General features: G+C 28.5%; 4 protein-coding genes and 1 long non-coding RNA gene across 7 annotated transcripts; 3 read left to right on the top strand and 2 right to left on the bottom strand.

Annotated features, from left to right (window-relative positions):
- Positions 1–304: 304 nt before the first annotated feature.
- LOC141531645 (corepressor interacting with RBPJ 1) lies at positions 305–3,454 on the top strand. Its single transcript, XM_074249566.1, has 5 exons — positions 305–485; positions 591–685; positions 767–1,017; positions 1,097–1,229; positions 1,916–3,454. Exons 1-5 carry the CDS (start codon positions 414–416, stop codon positions 2,538–2,540), a joined length of 1,176 nt encoding a protein of 391 aa, XP_074105667.1. The 5' UTR covers positions 305–413; the 3' UTR covers positions 2,541–3,454.
- On the bottom strand, positions 3,014–7,928 carry LOC141531640 (ribosomal protein S6 kinase beta-1). Its single transcript, XM_074249558.1, has 5 exons — positions 7,636–7,928; positions 7,507–7,547; positions 6,188–7,220; positions 4,472–4,623; positions 3,014–4,413 (listed from the first exon to the last, which is right to left on the bottom strand). The coding sequence occupies exons 1-5, from the start codon at positions 7,723–7,725 to the stop codon at positions 4,341–4,343; spliced, it is 1,389 nt and encodes a 462-aa protein (XP_074105659.1). The 5' UTR covers positions 7,726–7,928; the 3' UTR covers positions 3,014–4,340.
- Positions 7,929–8,056: 128 nt separating this feature from the next.
- Positions 8,057–10,157, top strand: LOC141531675 (uncharacterized). 3 transcript variants are annotated; one of them, XR_012479966.1, is made up of 4 exons: positions 8,077–8,197; positions 8,459–8,475; positions 8,548–8,666; positions 8,740–10,157. It is a non-coding gene; the product is annotated as an uncharacterized LOC141531675 (long non-coding RNA). The 3 variants fall into 3 exon arrangements; XR_012479964.1 differs by having other exon boundaries at positions 8,057–8,197; positions 8,459–8,650; XR_012479965.1 differs by having other exon boundaries at positions 8,057–8,197; positions 8,459–8,666.
- Positions 10,158–10,556: 399 nt separating this feature from the next.
- Trp1 (translocation protein 1) lies at positions 10,557–12,831 on the top strand. Its single transcript, XM_074249567.1, has 4 exons — positions 10,557–10,831; positions 11,179–11,985; positions 12,107–12,210; positions 12,300–12,831. Exons 1-4 carry the CDS (start codon positions 10,796–10,798, stop codon positions 12,475–12,477), a joined length of 1,125 nt encoding a protein of 374 aa, XP_074105668.1. The 5' UTR covers positions 10,557–10,795; the 3' UTR covers positions 12,478–12,831.
- A 584-nt stretch (positions 12,832–13,415) lies between these two features.
- On the bottom strand, positions 13,416–17,019 carry LOC141531662 (tetratricopeptide repeat protein 36-like). Its single transcript, XM_074249591.1, has 6 exons — positions 16,863–17,019; positions 16,494–16,768; positions 16,209–16,414; positions 15,132–15,496; positions 13,771–13,947; positions 13,416–13,695 (listed from the first exon to the last, which is right to left on the bottom strand). Exons 4-6 carry the CDS (start codon positions 15,238–15,240, stop codon positions 13,445–13,447), a joined length of 537 nt encoding a protein of 178 aa, XP_074105692.1. The 5' UTR covers positions 15,241–15,496; positions 16,209–16,414; positions 16,494–16,768; positions 16,863–17,019; the 3' UTR covers positions 13,416–13,444.
- Positions 17,020–17,382: the final 363 nt, after the last annotated feature.

Here is a 17,382-nt window from a genome sequence, read left to right as displayed (position 1 = left end):
GTTCAGTATCATATTTATTGTGCGTTTCAAAATTTCCCGCTTAAATATGAAACTGAAAAGAGGGCGCTACTTTTAACAATGTTTTTTTAATTTTTTTAAGTCAAGTCAATAAATTATTTTTTCTAAAAAATGTAAAAAAGAACTCTCATTTTATTATAAAAAAAAGTAATAATAATAACATAAAATAAAAAAAAAAGTATTCGAAGAAATTTATTTTTTAAAAAATGCAAAAAAAACAGTTTTTTTTTAAAGTTAAATTTTTTTTAAATTTGATTAAACCGGAAATGAGTGAGTTCTTTTCCCGAAATGAAATGCAAGATAATTTTATTCAATGGCCGAATTTTTCACAAACTGTCAGTGACGAAAAAAAGAAAGTTTTTTTTTTTACTATTGTTAATTAGATATTTGTAAAAATGGGAAAAGGATTCAATAATTACATGTGTAAAAGGTTTTTTCATCCAGCTTCACGTGACAATTTAAAAAGAGTACGTAACTTTGTTGTCATTAATTATATTTTTTTCGTTCTGTTATTTAAAAATCAGACATCTTGTAATGAAATGTTTTTTAATGTTTGTTGTTTATTGTTATAGGTATGGATGGCAGAACAGCAAGCCGATGCTTATAAAAAGAAACAAGAAGAATTACGAGTTCAATATGAAAAAGAGCAGGATCTTCATAATAACAAGTGAGTACTAGGTTATGTTTACGTTCTTCAACGTTTGAACACAATCAATTATCCAGCCATTTAATTTATTAAAATTTTTAGAGCTCTGCTGAGTAAAGAAAGCAAGGACAAATTAAGCGTGAACTTTATGTACGAACCTCCTCCGGGTGCTAAAAAAGAACGAGAAAAAGAAGACAACGAACCAGAATATAAATTTGAATGGCAGAGAAAATATAATGCACCTAGAGAAAGTTATTGTAAAGGAGACAGCGAAATTAGGGATCAACCTTTTGGTATCCAAGTACGGAATGTTCGATGCATTAAGTGTCATAAATGGGGACATATTAATACTGGTAATTATAATGAAATTAATTCATATGAATTTATTAATGTAAGCTTAACTTATTTATAATTTTTTTTTTTTTTAAATAGACAAAGAATGTCCGATGTATAGTCAGGCAATGAGTGTTGTTCTGGCTAATCAAGAAAAACAAGAAAAACAAGAAACTCCTGATGCTTTAACGCTAATTCAACAAATGAGAGAAGATGGAATAGCTTTAAAACAGTAAGTATTAAAAATTATTTGAAGTTTTTACATATTTTTAGTAAGTTGATAAAAATACAAGTATCAAGTGATATGACGCGTTTTGGGCTCAAGACTATCCGTTGCTCTTGAATGGATCGAATAACAATTTCATTTTTTTTTTTTGTTTTTGCATGTAGTTTTAGAAAAAAAATAGGAAAAAATAATTCCATGCTTCTTATAATTTTTTATCTAACTTTATGGAAAATAATCAAATCTCATTGATGATTGTCACTTTAAATTTTTGTTTTTATTTTCTTTTCTCGGATTTTAAAGTTTTCTAAATCTACTGAAAAATTTTCAGAGTGGTATTACGAAAAAGAAACATTTAAAAAAAATTTTTTTTTTCATTTAAAAAAAAATAGAAAGAAAAAAAAAGCCACTCTAAAAATTTCAGGAAATTCGCAGAAAATACTGAAGTTTTTTATAAAAAAAAAAATAATCGAAAATCATAAATGTCAATCATCCCGAAATTTTCGTTTTTTCCGAAATTAAAAAAAAAACCAAAATGATTTTTAAAAAATTGCATTTTTTATTTTTCAAAATTTCTACATACTTTTTTTTTTTAATTTTTTTACCACAATTTATTGGCTAAAAAAATTCTTAAAATCATAAAAAATCTGTCAAATTAATTTTCATCTTAAATATTGATTTTAATTTAATTAAAGGTCAGCAATAACAGCTCAGCAACATCTGCGAATACCTCAGCATGAAGATCAATTGTTATCAGCGGATGAAGATGAAATGTCTGAAGAAGCATTTTTCAACTCTTTATCTAAGAAAGAAAAGAAACGATTGATAAAGAAATTAGAAAAGATGGAGAAGAAGAAAGCTAAGAAAGAAAAGAAACGTAAGAGCAAGAAAGAAAAAAAGAAAAAATCAAAGAAACGTGAAAGTGTATCTAGCAGAAGTAGCAGTAGCGAAAGTAGTGATAGTGAATCTGAGAGCTCGAGCTCCGAAAATGAGAAGAAACGAAGGAAAAAAAAGAAATTTAAAAAGACATACGACTCGAGTTCGAGTTCCTCTGATGAAGATAGGATTGTTAAGGAAAAAGAGAGATCGAGAGAGAAAGACAGAGAAAAGTTCAAGGATAGGCGGCAGGAAGAAGTTAGAAGGGACGACAGATTTGATCGTCGACCTGATCATAGAGATCATGGGCATTATTATGATAAAGAAAGTTTTAAAGATAAGACTGATTATAATCGTGATCGTAATCGACATGATCGCAAACGAAAGTCTGAAGAATCAGACGAACGAAGATATCGACGTGATAAACGAATGAGGAATTCTTAATTCAGTTACTTGTATTGATTGTTTTATATTAATATTAACATGTTTACCTTTTAAATGATATCGTTTGTTTAAATTGGTATTTATATTTGATAATTATATGAAGGATTTATTGAACCTAATTAACAATGTTACATCGATGTCAACAATGCTGTTTTTAATTAATTTTTTATTATATTTCATAAATGAGCAAATGTATTTACATGTACAATAATAATATTATTAATAATAATAAGACTCTACAATCGACAAACATTATTGGTCATGTAATAATTAAATGAATTACGTTTAATATTTTTTTTTTGTTTTTTTTTTTTTAAATATAATAATTATTCCTGTCGAGCACTAGACAAGTGAAACATGAAATAAATTTTATTAATTTATGTAATTTATAATCGTTTAATAAATCGAATTAATGAATTTACTATTTACAATAGAGGTAATGAGCATGTTTTTATATAATTTGCGCTGCAAGATATATTTATATATATATATATTTTTTTTTTTTCATTTTTACAATTTATTTAGTTGGTTAATAAATAAAAAAAAAATAGTACGTAATTATTTTCCAAAAAATTCGATACGTAAAAAAATCTAGTTATACAGTGATTTATGTAATTTTAAATTACATATTTAATTTTATTTTAATTTATTAAGAATAGACAGGATAAAATATTATACTATTACAATCAACCGTTGCAGGCACGTATTGCACGTCGCTAGCGTGAACGCTAGAGAGTGCTTTGCTATTTTAATTTACACACAATAGTTACGTAGAAAATAATAATTTTTTTTTTTTCACTTTTTTCGGTTTTAAATAATATAGTAACAACAATTATCTAATGTAAATCGTTATTTTTTTTTTTTTTTTTTAGAGGAGTTGCAAAATTATAACTGCAATATTTTATGTATTTAAATCTACATATGCCTAAATAATCAGCATTACTTAATATTTTATCATCAACAATTTTTCGAATCTACATGAAAAAGATATATCTATCTATTGGTATTTGCGGTGAACACTTGGGCAGTTTGCAATTACTCTTTGTATTGTTTGTTTTATTAGTACGGTATTATCGACAAAAATTAACAGTATAATTATCATTCAAATAATTTATAGAAAAAATTAAAAAACAAAAAAATAGCAACAATGATTCCGCAAATTCGTACTAATTGTATAATCAATTCTCCTCTTTGTTTCGTAGTTTTTTTTATGTACATGACAAACAAAACAAACTTAAACAGTTATATCTTGTGTAGACGGCAGAAATATTTACATCGATATTTTTATTTATTTTAAATAAAAATAATCGATTGACATTGACTGATCGACTGCGAAGAATAAAATAAAAGCTTTTAACTTTAAAAATAATTTTTTTAACAATTTGACCGTCTCTTACCGCTAAACTATTTTACAAACTTGAAATTAAAAATAATTACAGACATATTTAATATTATCTCTACAACAAAAACCTTTAGATTAAAGTCAGAAGTCAAAAGTTTATATTTTAATCCTCAGTGAAAAAAATATTCCTCGTTGTAAATTCTCAACTAAAGAAAACTATAAAAAAGAAATCATTACATTATATGCTTTAAATTCTTAAATATTACGAATAACTGAAAATATCAGATCCTAAACAACCGACAAGCAATCGCGCGGCAGTGAATACGCTCGAAATTTTGATAATATCTTTTTTTTTTCTCGAGCATTCGTTGACTCAGCTAAAAGAACAAAAAAATATATATGTGTATAATTTGGGCATTTTATTAAGACGCATCTATGCTAGTACTTTCTCGAGGTAACTATAAATGCTCCGAAAGCTGTCCTACATCCATCATCTCTGAATCTTCTAGACTATTGCGCCCACGCGTGAATCTAAGAATTAAAATAAATTAATTATTCTGATTTTACTTTTTTATCGATCAAATATTACCTGGATTGTAATTGATAACTTAGTCGGTTGTTAGCTGCCGGAGAATAACTTCTTCTGTGACTCGAGCTCAGAAACTGATGTCGTGGGCTCCGAGAATTTTTTGACTGGCTGTACAAGCCTTCCAGAACACTTGGAGCAACATAAGTAAATCCCTGAAATAAATTTTAACAATAATCTAGTTACAATTATAATATAAATTTAAGGGTGTAGTTAAGTTGGTCACTTTTGAAAATTCGATTTATTTTTTTTTTTTTACATTTTTCGAATGGATATGTATCTAATAATTCCCGGGGACAACACAACTATTTTGGGTGAAGACTCGCAGATTAAATTTTGGTAAGATTTTTATTAAAAAAAAAATTTTATTTTTTATCTACTTTTAAAAAAAAAAAAAAAAAAAAATACATAAAAAAAAGATAAAAAAAATGAACAATTAAAAAAAATTAGGAAAACGGTTTACCCTGAAGGCCATCCCTGCAACTTCCCGCTTATTATACACTTAAGCTTTCAAAATTTCACTTCTTATGTTTTTGAACTCTTCGAGCTCAAAAATATAATTTTCGAGTTATTTTGAGATCTTCAAGCTCAAAAATCTAATAGAATCTGAATAAAACACTAAATTTGAATTTTTAAGGGTTGGCGGAATTCGACGCAGTTTTTTTAGCTTTATTAAGAATTTTCAAGTTCAAATTCATTGAAGTAGAAATTTTGAAGTAATTCCAAAAAAAAAAAAAAAACACTTTTTTCGGTTTTTTTTTCGACAACGATAACTCACGAAAGAATCAATCGATTTTGATCGGGCTGGCAACGATCGACGTGGATTTTTTATGTTAAGAGCTGATTAGTTTTTGAAATTGATCGGTTGAACCGTTTAAAAGTTATATTCCAAAAAAATCACATTTGAAAAAAATTTTTTTTGAGATTTCTCAAAATCTACCGATCCTCATTGATTCAAACTGTATTCAAAATCTAAGTTTGGTCAAGCCCTTTCGAATGGTGCCAACCGCGATGGAATCGGTCAAGCCGTTCAAAAGTTGTAAGAGGGTCACACACACACACACACACACACACGCGCGCGCGCGCGCGCGGACATCATCGCGAAAATATTCAGGGAAGCTTCCTAGGATCTCAAAACGTAGAGATCTGATGAAAACTCGATTTTCGAAAAACGGGATAAAACTAATGACTTCCCGATTTTTGAAAATTTTCAATTTTCTTAGCAGGAAATTAAAAAAGTTGATTATCACAATTTTAATAAATTTTTTATAAAATTGTGATACCCATTTTTTTTTTTTTTTTTTTTTTTAATTGTTTGTTCTTTTATGTACTTTTAAAAAAATATATATCAAAAAAAGATAAAAATAGAAATTTTATCCAACTTTTGAAGGCAAAGAAGCTATCGAAATCTTCATTTTTTCCTTTCACGACATTTTTTATCATAAATACTTCGAAAAAACAAGCAGAATAAAAAAAATTTGAAAATGTTAATTTTTTACCTAATTATGCCCCAAAATGGGATTGACCCCACTTGTAAATAATTACTCTTCATTCATCATCCCTCACAACTTCTACTAACATATCTTTCATATCAAGTTCACGAGAAATTTCCAAAAATAGCCTCTTTTTTAACCGATAAATTATACCCTTAAGTTTCAGCCAGAAAATGATAAATTTATTTAAAAAATGACTCATTAAAGTAAACCAAAAATACTTTACCTCAAATATTAAATTCGCAGACTCACTTAGAGTGCTTTCGACGGGTGAATCAACGGGGACAGTTGCCGTAAACTGTTCGTCAAACTGAGACGTATCATCAGCGCTCTTCAAAGATGGTTTAAAAGGCGGCTCCAATTTACGAGAGATAACATCTTGCCAACTGATATGCTTGAAAAAGTTGTGGTTCATAATCTGTTCGGCATCTTCAGGACCTGACCCTAATCTCTGGGGTACTTGTCTCTTCAGGAGCTTCCTTATCAAATCCCTGGCATCTGGCGTTAGATATTGCGGCAAAGCCAACTTACCTTTTAATATCTTCTCAATAGTTTTTTTACGATCGTCGGCAGTAAATGGTGGCATGCCAGTCAACATGTCGTACATTAAAGCACCAAGGCTCCACCAATCTACTGCTTTTCCATGGCCACTTCTTGTTAATATTTCCGGTGCCATGTACTCAATCGTTCCGCAAAACGTATGAGTCACCGTTCCTTCTTGAATGTGCTCTTTGCACAGCCCAAAGTCTGTTAATTTAACGTGGCCTTCGCGATCCAACAGAATATTCTCAGGCTTTAAGTCGCGATAAATTATCCCCAGCTTATGGAGGTGCTGGAGCGCGAGTATTATCTCAGATAAATAAAAACAGGCCGTATCTTCGAGAAATATTCCTTCACGATCTAAATAAGTAAATAGTTCACCGCCACACAGATACTCAAGAATCAAATAAAGTTTTCCTCCTGTTTGAAACGCATAAATTAAATTAACAATAAATGGATGTTTTACCGCTTCGAGAATATTTCTCTCTGCTTTGGTATGAGCTGTATCCTTTTGGTTCCGAATAATCGAGGCCTTGCACAAGACTTTCATTGCAAAAATACTTCCTTTGTCTTTGCCGCTTACTTTTCTTACTTGAAATACTTTTCCGTAGCCACCTTCGCCTAAAATTTTGCACAGTTCGAAATCTTTAGGGCCGACTTTTTCATCGCTAGGATTAACAGTCTGCTCTGAGAGTTGGACTCTCTCTACATCCTCGGATCTAAATTTTAAATAAAAACATAAATATTTTGTCTGAGACAAATAAACTTAAAATACATGAGTGTGAATTTAACAGACATCTGATAATTTTTTAATAATTTATAAACAATTTATTTCTTACAGAAGAAATAGTATAAAAAAATGCATATATGGAAATTTTCACAAGTTTTTTCTATGCAATTTTTTAAGATTTTTTTTATAACCATTGAGTTAAAATTAATTTAAAAATTCTCAAAAATTAGCTGTCTGCTGAATTCATTCTCATAAAAATACAGAAATAAACTTACTCTAAAATTTCATTCACATCAGGATGCGTGTTGTACTCGCTCTGTAAATAATAAAAAAAAAGATAATAAATATGTTAGCTCGCTCGGAAAATAATCGAAAAATAATATGAATATTATATAAATAATTACCTCCGCAACTTCGAGAATATCATCGTCATCAGACTCATCTTGATCGACATTATCACCGTCGTGCAGCTCTATGTCGAATATTCCGGCCATATTATTGGTGATTAAAGAGTATTTTTTTTTAATAACAAATTATATCTGATTACATCGACTGTTGCTGATTCGCTGCGTTCTAATAAACTAAACTAAATTATTTTTTTTATATCGCGTGGTTATCAAGGTCGTTTGGATACGCCTCAACACTAAAATAATAATTCTGCTCAATTAATCTCACGATTAATTAACACAACCAGCAATAATATACTCGCTATATTATTCAACTGATATACACACTATGTGTGTGTGTGTGTGTGTGTGTGTGTGTGTGTGTGTGTGTGTGTGTGTGTGTGTGTTTTGCCAAGCACAAGGGTTAAGATTTTAGTTTCGTCTTGAACGTATTTTGCCCGGATCAAATACCACTCAGTATTTATCACTAAACTCGATCTTCCTGACCTCTGGTGGTTTTTTAAACTAACATTCTTGCTTAACAAATTCAACAAAAAGAATTTTAGATAAAGGAAAAATTGTAAGTAATTATTGTAATTAAAATTATAATAAAATCTCCAAATACTTAGATGAAGAATAGATTTTTTGATATTTATATTAGTATATTTATATTATCTATCGAAATTGTTTACAGAAATACTTGACAGTGTATCTATCATCAGCAGTTGACTGATAATATCTTTGCTTTATTATTGTTTATAATTACATTTAATTGCGTCGATTAAATATTTTATCGTTTCTCAATTTTAATTTTAATTTTTAATATCTTTTTTTGTTTCAGAGCAAAATCGAACTTGGGTAATAGAATTTATTAATAAAGACGCTCAAGTCTTGTTATGAGTAATATTTTCTTTCTTTTTTTATAACCAGACTCGCGTTGATATGAGAGAGACACTAATAAGATTCACAACAAAACTCTACTGCAAATAAAAATAAGTTTTTCTAATTATTGCAACATATAACATTTGAAGATGTAATTTAACAATTAAGTATTCAATATATTTATATTATTATTATAAATTTGTATGTTTATATATAATATTTATTTTAATATTTTTGCAGGTCTATCTGATAATTTTTGACAATTTGAAATTTTTATAACAAATCAATTATGATAAAAAATATAATACTGAAGATAGAGGTCAGCTGTCAATTTTAAAAATTTTTTTAACAAATTAATTACAATAAAAAAATTCTTCTAAAAATTTTCACTTATTTTTATAATTAATTATTATTTTTATTAATTTTCACATGTGAAACTTTTTAATTTAATTGTTATAAAATTCAAAAAAAATTTTTAATATCTGTCAACTTCAGTGTTATCAAAAAATATATTTTTGAAAATTCGTATTAATATTTTTTTTTAATTTCTACGTGGAAATTTTATGATTCTAAAGTTAGCTAACTGTCAATTTTTTTTATTTTTATAAAAAATCATTTCAATAAAAAACTTCCATTAATGAATTTTTTTAATTTTGATGTATGTAATTTTTTTATTAAATTTTTTTCATAATAATTTCATTGCTATAAAATTCTAAGAAAATTTACTATGTTAGTCAACTTTAGTATCTTGAATGTTTTTTACTAAATTTTTTCATGATAATTTAATTGTTATAAAAATTAAAAAAAATTTTTTAGATATTTTTTGATTTCAATATCAAACATTGAGAAGAATTTTGTGAACGGATGAGAGCAGCGAAATTAAAATATAATATTAATAGTAAACATCAAAAGTTTACAAAAACATGTCAAGATTAAATTTGATTTATTAAAATTATATTGAAGCTACCATGGTAAATTTATGAAAAACGTCGCAATTCGATGAATTAATTTTCTATGTTAATTTATTTAGATATTCTATATTTTAAATAATTAACCTTATTTACTGAAATATGAGTACACATTCATAAGATTAATATTCTTCATTACTTATTTGTATATTCAATTTTCTATTTTCCTTCATTTCTTCTGTAGCAATCAAGATAATTAATTTTTCTTTATTTCTAATGTTTACTGATGAAAATTTGATATATCGCGTTACAGATACTATAAGGGCGTATAATAAAAATTCTATTATTTTTTCAAAGTCCAAACAAAATTTTTAGTTTAAAGAAAAAAAGTTTTTTGGCATTTCTGCACGTTTCATCCAAAAATGCGTTGATTTACGAAAAAAAAATTTTTTTTATACGCCCTTATGGCTTTTCACCAGGACCTTTTATTAATAATTATTACTATTTTATTATTAATATAATAATAATAATAATAATAATTTTGAAATAAAAAATAAATGCTGGTCTAAATTGGTGTAAAAGAAATTCAAGTACCTTATTTTGAATTTTTTTGCTAAAAAATGTTGATTAGAGCATTCGTCAAAATTTTATATTTTTAATTTCCATCCAAAAAAAAATTTTTTTTTAAAATACAGTTGTAAATATCCAAATTTTGAATAAATGCAATTTTTTCATTTTTTATAAATTTGATTCCTTCACGCAAGATATCGATTAATTTAATTTTAATTAATAATGAAAATTAACTTAGCAGATAGTTGATAATTTTAAGAATTTATGTAACAAATAAATTATGGCAAAAAAAAGTTGATATTTAGAAATTTTAAAAAACTACAAATGCAATTTTTTAAAAATAATTTTTTTTGTTATAATTTATTTGCTAAAAAAAATTAAAAATTAAAAACAATTGTGAAGTGACAGCTAAATTTAATATCATAAATATTGTCCTTATTTAATAATTATAAGTTTTGAATTTTTGAATGACATGAAACAAAAGATACAGAAGAGCGCTAGTGTATGTTTCTGAAATCAGATGGAAATACCGTTAGCTATTTTGCCATCAAATAAAAATGAATTTTTGTGTGTTCTGTAAATGAGTAGAAGAATATATTATTGTCCCGGTTGTCCCGTAATAAACCCAATATAAGTTTTTCCAGTTTTCCCCAGACGACCGACAAGACATAAGTGCATGCATATCTCGTTGCCTTCTTTAAATAAATGCGGTGTCTGTCAGAGTAAAAAAACCTCTATATATATTTAACGCATGAGAATATTCGATCCTGAAACGCCAAATCATTTTAGTATACGACAATAATACGACATCACACAACATGGCTGAACGGAGAAAAAATAAAAAGCGCAAAGAAGTAAGCATATTGTTTATTTTTCATTAATTATATCAATTATTGAATGATTATTACAATCAATATATCATTAATAAATATTATTTTTATTTTATTAAAATGAGTGAAATAATCAATCAATATATTATTTAGGCTATGTGAATTCTAACGGTGAATTTTATGGAGTGCGTTACAGAAATTCAATATATGACGTAGTCTTATTTAGGACCTTTAATATTTTCCGTACAACTATTGATTTTTTTTTTAATCTGTGTACATAGCTATTTAAATATTATTGTGTTTTTATATTTAAAGAATGTTTGGTGTTAATTATTTATATAACCATTTATTTATATATGTGATATTTACAGGACCGACTGGAAAAACCAGAGATAGATAAACCAACAAAAGAAGAGTATACTGTCGCTAAATGGATCCGGGAAAATGTACCATCAAAGAAGACTAAATTCATGAGCCACAATGTTGAATATTTTACGGGATCGCGGGCTGTCGGTGCTCTGTTGGAGAATTCGCCGTGGAAAGAAACGTTATTTGAGACTAGAGAGCAAGTAGTGGAATTTTTGGACAATATGTTAAGACACAAATTTTTCCATCGAGCCAAAAAAATAGTCGTTACTGAAGAAGAACTGATAAAGTTGCGCGGAATGAAGAAAAAAGGTAAAGACTGCAGTCATAAAGAAGATAAAAAAATTATAGAGGAGAAAAAAGACAAAGAAAAGGAGCGAGAAAAAGATAAAGAGAGCACTGAAAATGAGGCTAGAGAAAAAGAAGATGATAATAAAGATAAAGAGCCAAAAAAAAAACCTAAAGTACGTTTAGAAATGCACATGGAGCAGTATTTTTCGGATTGCAATGATGCATATGTATGGATTTATGAACCTATTCCCGTTTACTACTGGTTCTTCGGTGCTCTTGTAGTACTCGGAGCTATTGGTGTTTGCTTGTTTCCATTATGGCCCCTGACTATTCGTCATGGTGTTTATTATCTTAGTGTGGCTGCTGCCGGATTTTTTGTATTTATTTTAGCTTTAGCTCTTATTAGAGTCGTTGTCTTTTGTCTTATTTGGGTTATTACTATTGGAAGACATCACTTTTGGTTGTTTCCTAATCTTGCTGAAGACGTTGGTTTCTTTGCTTCCTTCTGGCCATTGTATCAGGTAATTAAATAATTAATTGCTCATTAAAACTTAAAATAACTTGACTTATTTTTATTTTTAATTAATTTTATAATTAAACAAATATTTTAAACTAAATATAAAATTTATATTTTATTTTCAGTATGATTATTATGGACCAGGATGTGAAAATGAGAAGAAAAATAAGAAAAAGAAACGCAGGAAAGACAAAGACTCAGATTGTGAAGATACTTGTTTAATTCAAAGGTAAATATACATACAAACAATTGTTTAACTTTATTACTCTTGTAATTAATATTTATCTGATGATTAAAAATATTTACTGTTTATTTTAGAGATGAAGATAAGTCTCAACTTCCCGAGGAAGATAAAAAAGAACCAGAGGAAGATAATAAACAAGTCGAGGCTACAAACGACGGAGAAATTAGCGGTGAAGAGGGCTCAGAGAGTGAAAAATCGAATATAGGTAAAGATTTTGAGATGATTCAACATCCAGAATTAGAAGATAAATAGACGATATAAATACACAATAGTTTAATTTAATACGACTGCGCATAATAGTAGCTGAGTTTTGGTATCAATGGTAAGCAAAAAAAAAAATAATGCGATAAGGAAAATAGATGTGTTATGAGTGTATGAACGACGGGTAATTTGCTAATTCAACTTTTTCTGGTGTCTTTTATTAATGCATTTAAAATAATAACTTGATTTTTTACTAATGAAAATGATAAATTTATTAAAATTAACACACAAATTGTCAATTTTTGCTATAATTCTATATATATTTAAAAAATATTTATATATATATATGACATTATTAATGAAATGAAATAATTTATAAAAGAATCTTGTACAAATCACAAATAATTGTTGACGCTGATTAATGATGCTATAAATTCCCTTATTTACGCCTCAGGAAGAGTAAATAAAGAGATTCCATTAAATTTTTGAATTTTGTGTAGGTGCATTAGAATCGTTAATAAACAATAGATTTATTATTTATATTTTTATGTGACAAGTCCAATGATAATTATTAACTGTATTAATTTAATATATATATATATATATATATATATATATATATATATATATATATATATATATATATATATATAATACATGGAATCATGTAATAATAATTATAATAAAATTTTAAGTAATTCGTAAGGCTGATGGTTTTTTGGAGTGACCTTTAAATATTCGCTCTTTGTGCTAAAAAAAAAAAATTTTCGACGTTATATAATTTTCCGTAAGAAGATTTTTATTTAAAGATTTGTGATTTTTCTAGGACAGGCCTTTTAAAAACCATGTTTAGAAAGGATCGAACAGCTGTTTTTGACTGTTTTCTTGTTAAAATAATTTCTAAATTGCAGGGAGCAGCAGCTGTCAAAAACATATGTACCTTTGAGGAGGCAGCTTACAATAGAATTAATTTTCATTCTTTTCATGGATTTAAAATGAAAATTTTCATTTTATTTATTTACAGCTGCACAGACTTTGAAGTTATTTCTTTGAGCATTGCGTTGCACATAGCAGCGTAAGGATTCAAATCAACTAACTGATTACGAGCAAACGCCGAGCCATTCTTGGCCGCGATTTCGAAGTCTCTTTTAGCTTCATCTTTACGACCTTCCAGACGATGAAGTAACCCACGCTGACACAGCGCCTTCGTGCCGGCTTTCCCTCTGCCAGAGCTCATTGTCACAGCTTGATCCAAGTCTTTCAAAGCTTCTAAAACATTTAATATACTCATGTAGATTTTAATTGAAATATTATTCATTTGAACATTTTTTTTTTAATAAATACCGCCAACTCGCCCAGCAAGACGGAGCGCTTGAGCTCGATCGTTTAAAATCGATGGGCGATCCGGAGCTTTTGTAATCGCTTCATCGAAAAGTAAAAGAGCTTTATCTAGTTCTCCTGATTCTGCTGTCTTGATTGCTCGTTTTACCAAGTTCACTATCTCGGGATCTTGTATTTTATCTGATTTAAATGTTTAACATGATTAATGATAACTTATGGTGATACCAACTAATTTTATGTAAATGTATCGGAAACTAAATTCCTTTTAGAATGAGTACTAACAAGACATTTATTTAAAAAAAAAAAAAAAAATTAACTTGATTAAAAAACATTTTTTAAATCATTTGAAAGAGTTTTATTATTTTGAATCAAGATGAAAAATTTTTTAATTGAAAAATTAAGTAAATTTTATTTGATTTAATAATTTTTCTTTTTAATCAAGTTCATTTTTTTTTGTGTTGTAGAATAAAAAATAAAAATAAAATTTGCCTTAAAAGTTTATGATTGAAGAAATCGCAATTTTTAAAATTAATTTTTTAAATAAACAGAGTTAAGATTAAAACTACACAGAAAATTTTATAAAAAGTTAAAATGTTATAAAAATATTTAATTTTATAAAAAATTAAAATTTAGAATTCGGTTTATTAATTAATGCCAAGGCGCAAACCAAATGGCAATTTCAATACATAGTAATGAAGCTTAAGAAGAGTAGATAAATACAATCGTGAGTACACAAAATAATAAATATTTAATTAACAATAGTGAAAGATACCAATTTATCAGATAATGATTAATTTGAAGCTAATAGTATAATTTATTTCAAAACGTTTAATCACTATCTCAGATTCATAAATCTAAGAATTGTATTTTTTTTGTCAAAATTCAATTGATAATTACAATTGATTTTTAAAAACTTGAAAGCTAGAAGAAGCAAAAATTTTAGCAGGTAATTCTTTCCAAAGTCTTATCACAGTAACCAGAAAGAATTTCTCTAAATGAGTAGAAGTAAAGTGGGGTAGTTTGGAAGAAGTGTTTTTTTTTAAGCCGATCTAGTCGACTTATTTAATTTTTTTTAAAAAATTAAAATTTTCTAAAAAATTACAATTTTATAAAAAAATAAAATTTTACAAAAAATTATCAAGTTTTTAAAAATCAAAATTAATTTTAGCTTTAAAATCTAAAAGATCAGATTTCAAAATTATTCATTCAGTATAAAACTCTCCATATGTTTATCGTTGAAATCAATGAAAATGAATACATGATGTTATCTTTAATTTAAAAGGGCATTAAATTTTCAATGAAGGACACGATAACAAAAATGATAAATGAAAAAATAATTACAACAAAGAATCGTGAAAACGTACCAGTTATTTCGTCTTCCGGTTCGTGAGAATTTTGACCGGATGACATGAGCTGAAGCGGATCAAAGATTATGTCCAAAATACTTTTGTCGTGTTCGCTCAACTGCTCCATGACACTTTCTATTCACAATTAAATGGTTTCCAACAATATCTATCTGGTATAAGCAAGTTGTAATTCTTGCTGGTAATAAAAGTATAAGCAAGATTTAATTTGAATTAATTCAGCATTTAAACAAGCAGCGTATTGCGTCATGAAAAAATAATCCTGAATCTCCTTAGCCTGTGGTTTGACCAGTATTTAAATTTACCCAGAGGAACAACCCATCAACTTTGTTTTATCATTATCCGTTTTATTGATTTAAAAATACCTGCAATTATTATAATAAAAATTATTATTATCATATAGTATAACAAGTAAAAAATAATAATAAATACACTGAGATTAATTTAATGATACAATAGATATTAATACACGTATAAAATGATTTAGAGAAACGTCTGAGATAATCTAGGCTTCGTAGCTGATACATCTGGGGAACAATCCGGGTACCCTTGGATGGATAAAACTCGGGTTGTGTTCATCCTCCTGTTGAGTCTCGAAAGCAACGTTAACGGGCCATAATTCATCCGCGACGTATAATAAATATTATGTGAGGGGAAAGACCCGTCGGCCCTCGCCTGGTTTATGGAGAGAAAGACTACTACTACCACCACATCACACAGGGTGGAGGAGGATGAGGTGAAACGGGAGGCGGGTGGCGGGTGGGTAGCCAGAGAATGCATCTACCAACCTGACCAGCATTTTCACGTGGTATGTACGCACAAAAGCCTGCAAAAGCCGTTGGCTGGTTGTGGCTACTCACCGAGGAGTAGAGGAGACTTAACTTAAACTCTCGTTCTCTATACTCATGTGTGTATAAACGTCAAGAACATTGCCCGGTTAGTCTGGTTCCCCGATACCCTGTCGTGGTACACGCGGCTCGCGGCTCGCGGCTACAGGGCCTCTAACTCCGACTCCGAAATAAGAGATGCCGAATGAAAAAAATAAATAAAATAGTCCAGCTTCATACTCATACTCACTACCACAGCAGACGTGGTTTGTGGTCGACAACTTTTGTTTCCACCACGACAAACCTTTCTTCATTCTTTTTCATCATTTTTTTTTATTTCTTCTCATATTTATATGTCGATTCATTATTTTCAGGCTTGTTTAAAAATCAAAGCCAGCCCGATGCGATACCAGTATCTCTACTCGGTACTGTAAATTAAAATGCTACCTGTACCTGCTGGAGAACAAAGAACTCTTGATTAACAAGAAAACACTTTCGTCATTAAAATACTTGAGAAATAAATTAAATAACTTACACATACGTAATAATAATAATAATAATCATAATAAGTAATGACAATTATTTCATTTTGTAATAACAATTTACTATTTTCCTCATTAATTCCGCTAGATGACACTCATTTTCTAATTTAATTCCCTTTCCCGACTGTGGGACCGGTTTGATACTACCTAAGACAGCGGCGGCGATGTCATTCCCTGGGCGTTGGAGCTTCCTCATGGACACCGTTACATCCGGAGTCGTTGCTCGGACATCCACTACTTCACGGTCTTTACGAATTCCTCTATACAACTATAAATAGCCATAGTAATTTTAGTTATCAATATAAATAGCCATTAAATTTTTTTTTTTTTTTTTAATTAACTTTTGACAAATTATCTAATACCTTTCTTCTTATCTAATAAACTTGTACGATTTATCTGAAATAACTTAAAAACCCTAGTCCCAACCAGTTATAGGTTCTCGCTGCCTTTTAGGGTTCCTGGAACTTTCCAAAGTTATTTATCATCATTTTTTCCCTCTCATACTCATGTTTTCAACGATATATACCAATACATATCCTTTTATTCTCTTAAACTTATTTTATTCTTTGTATCCTCTTCCCGCTGCTGTTCTCTCGTCCGTGATCCGTGATATCTTGTAAATGTATACATATATACTTTTATGTATCCATATATATATATATATATATCGCATTTAACTTGGCATTCTGAGCTGGTATTGAGTCAGACAGCGAGGAAGGATCTTTGCCAAACTCGCGTGTGCTACCAGGACTTGCAATACCAACAGCCTACAAGTAACATTACATTAACTCGAGTTGAGTTATAAGATTGTACCTGAATGTGGTCCCAGGAGAAAGCGTTCAGCCCACGCGTACCTGGAACACGTGATACATATAGATATAA

This window comes from Cotesia typhae, unplaced genomic scaffold (genome assembly GCF_013202065.1).
Source record: "Cotesia typhae breed Kobodo isofemale line unplaced genomic scaffold, CoteBio_Ctyphae contig_50, whole genome shotgun sequence".
NCBI lineage: Eukaryota > Metazoa > Arthropoda > Insecta > Hymenoptera > Braconidae > Cotesia > Cotesia typhae.
The sequence above is the reverse complement of the archived record's forward strand: the minus strand, read 5'-3'. Positions and strand labels throughout refer to the sequence as shown.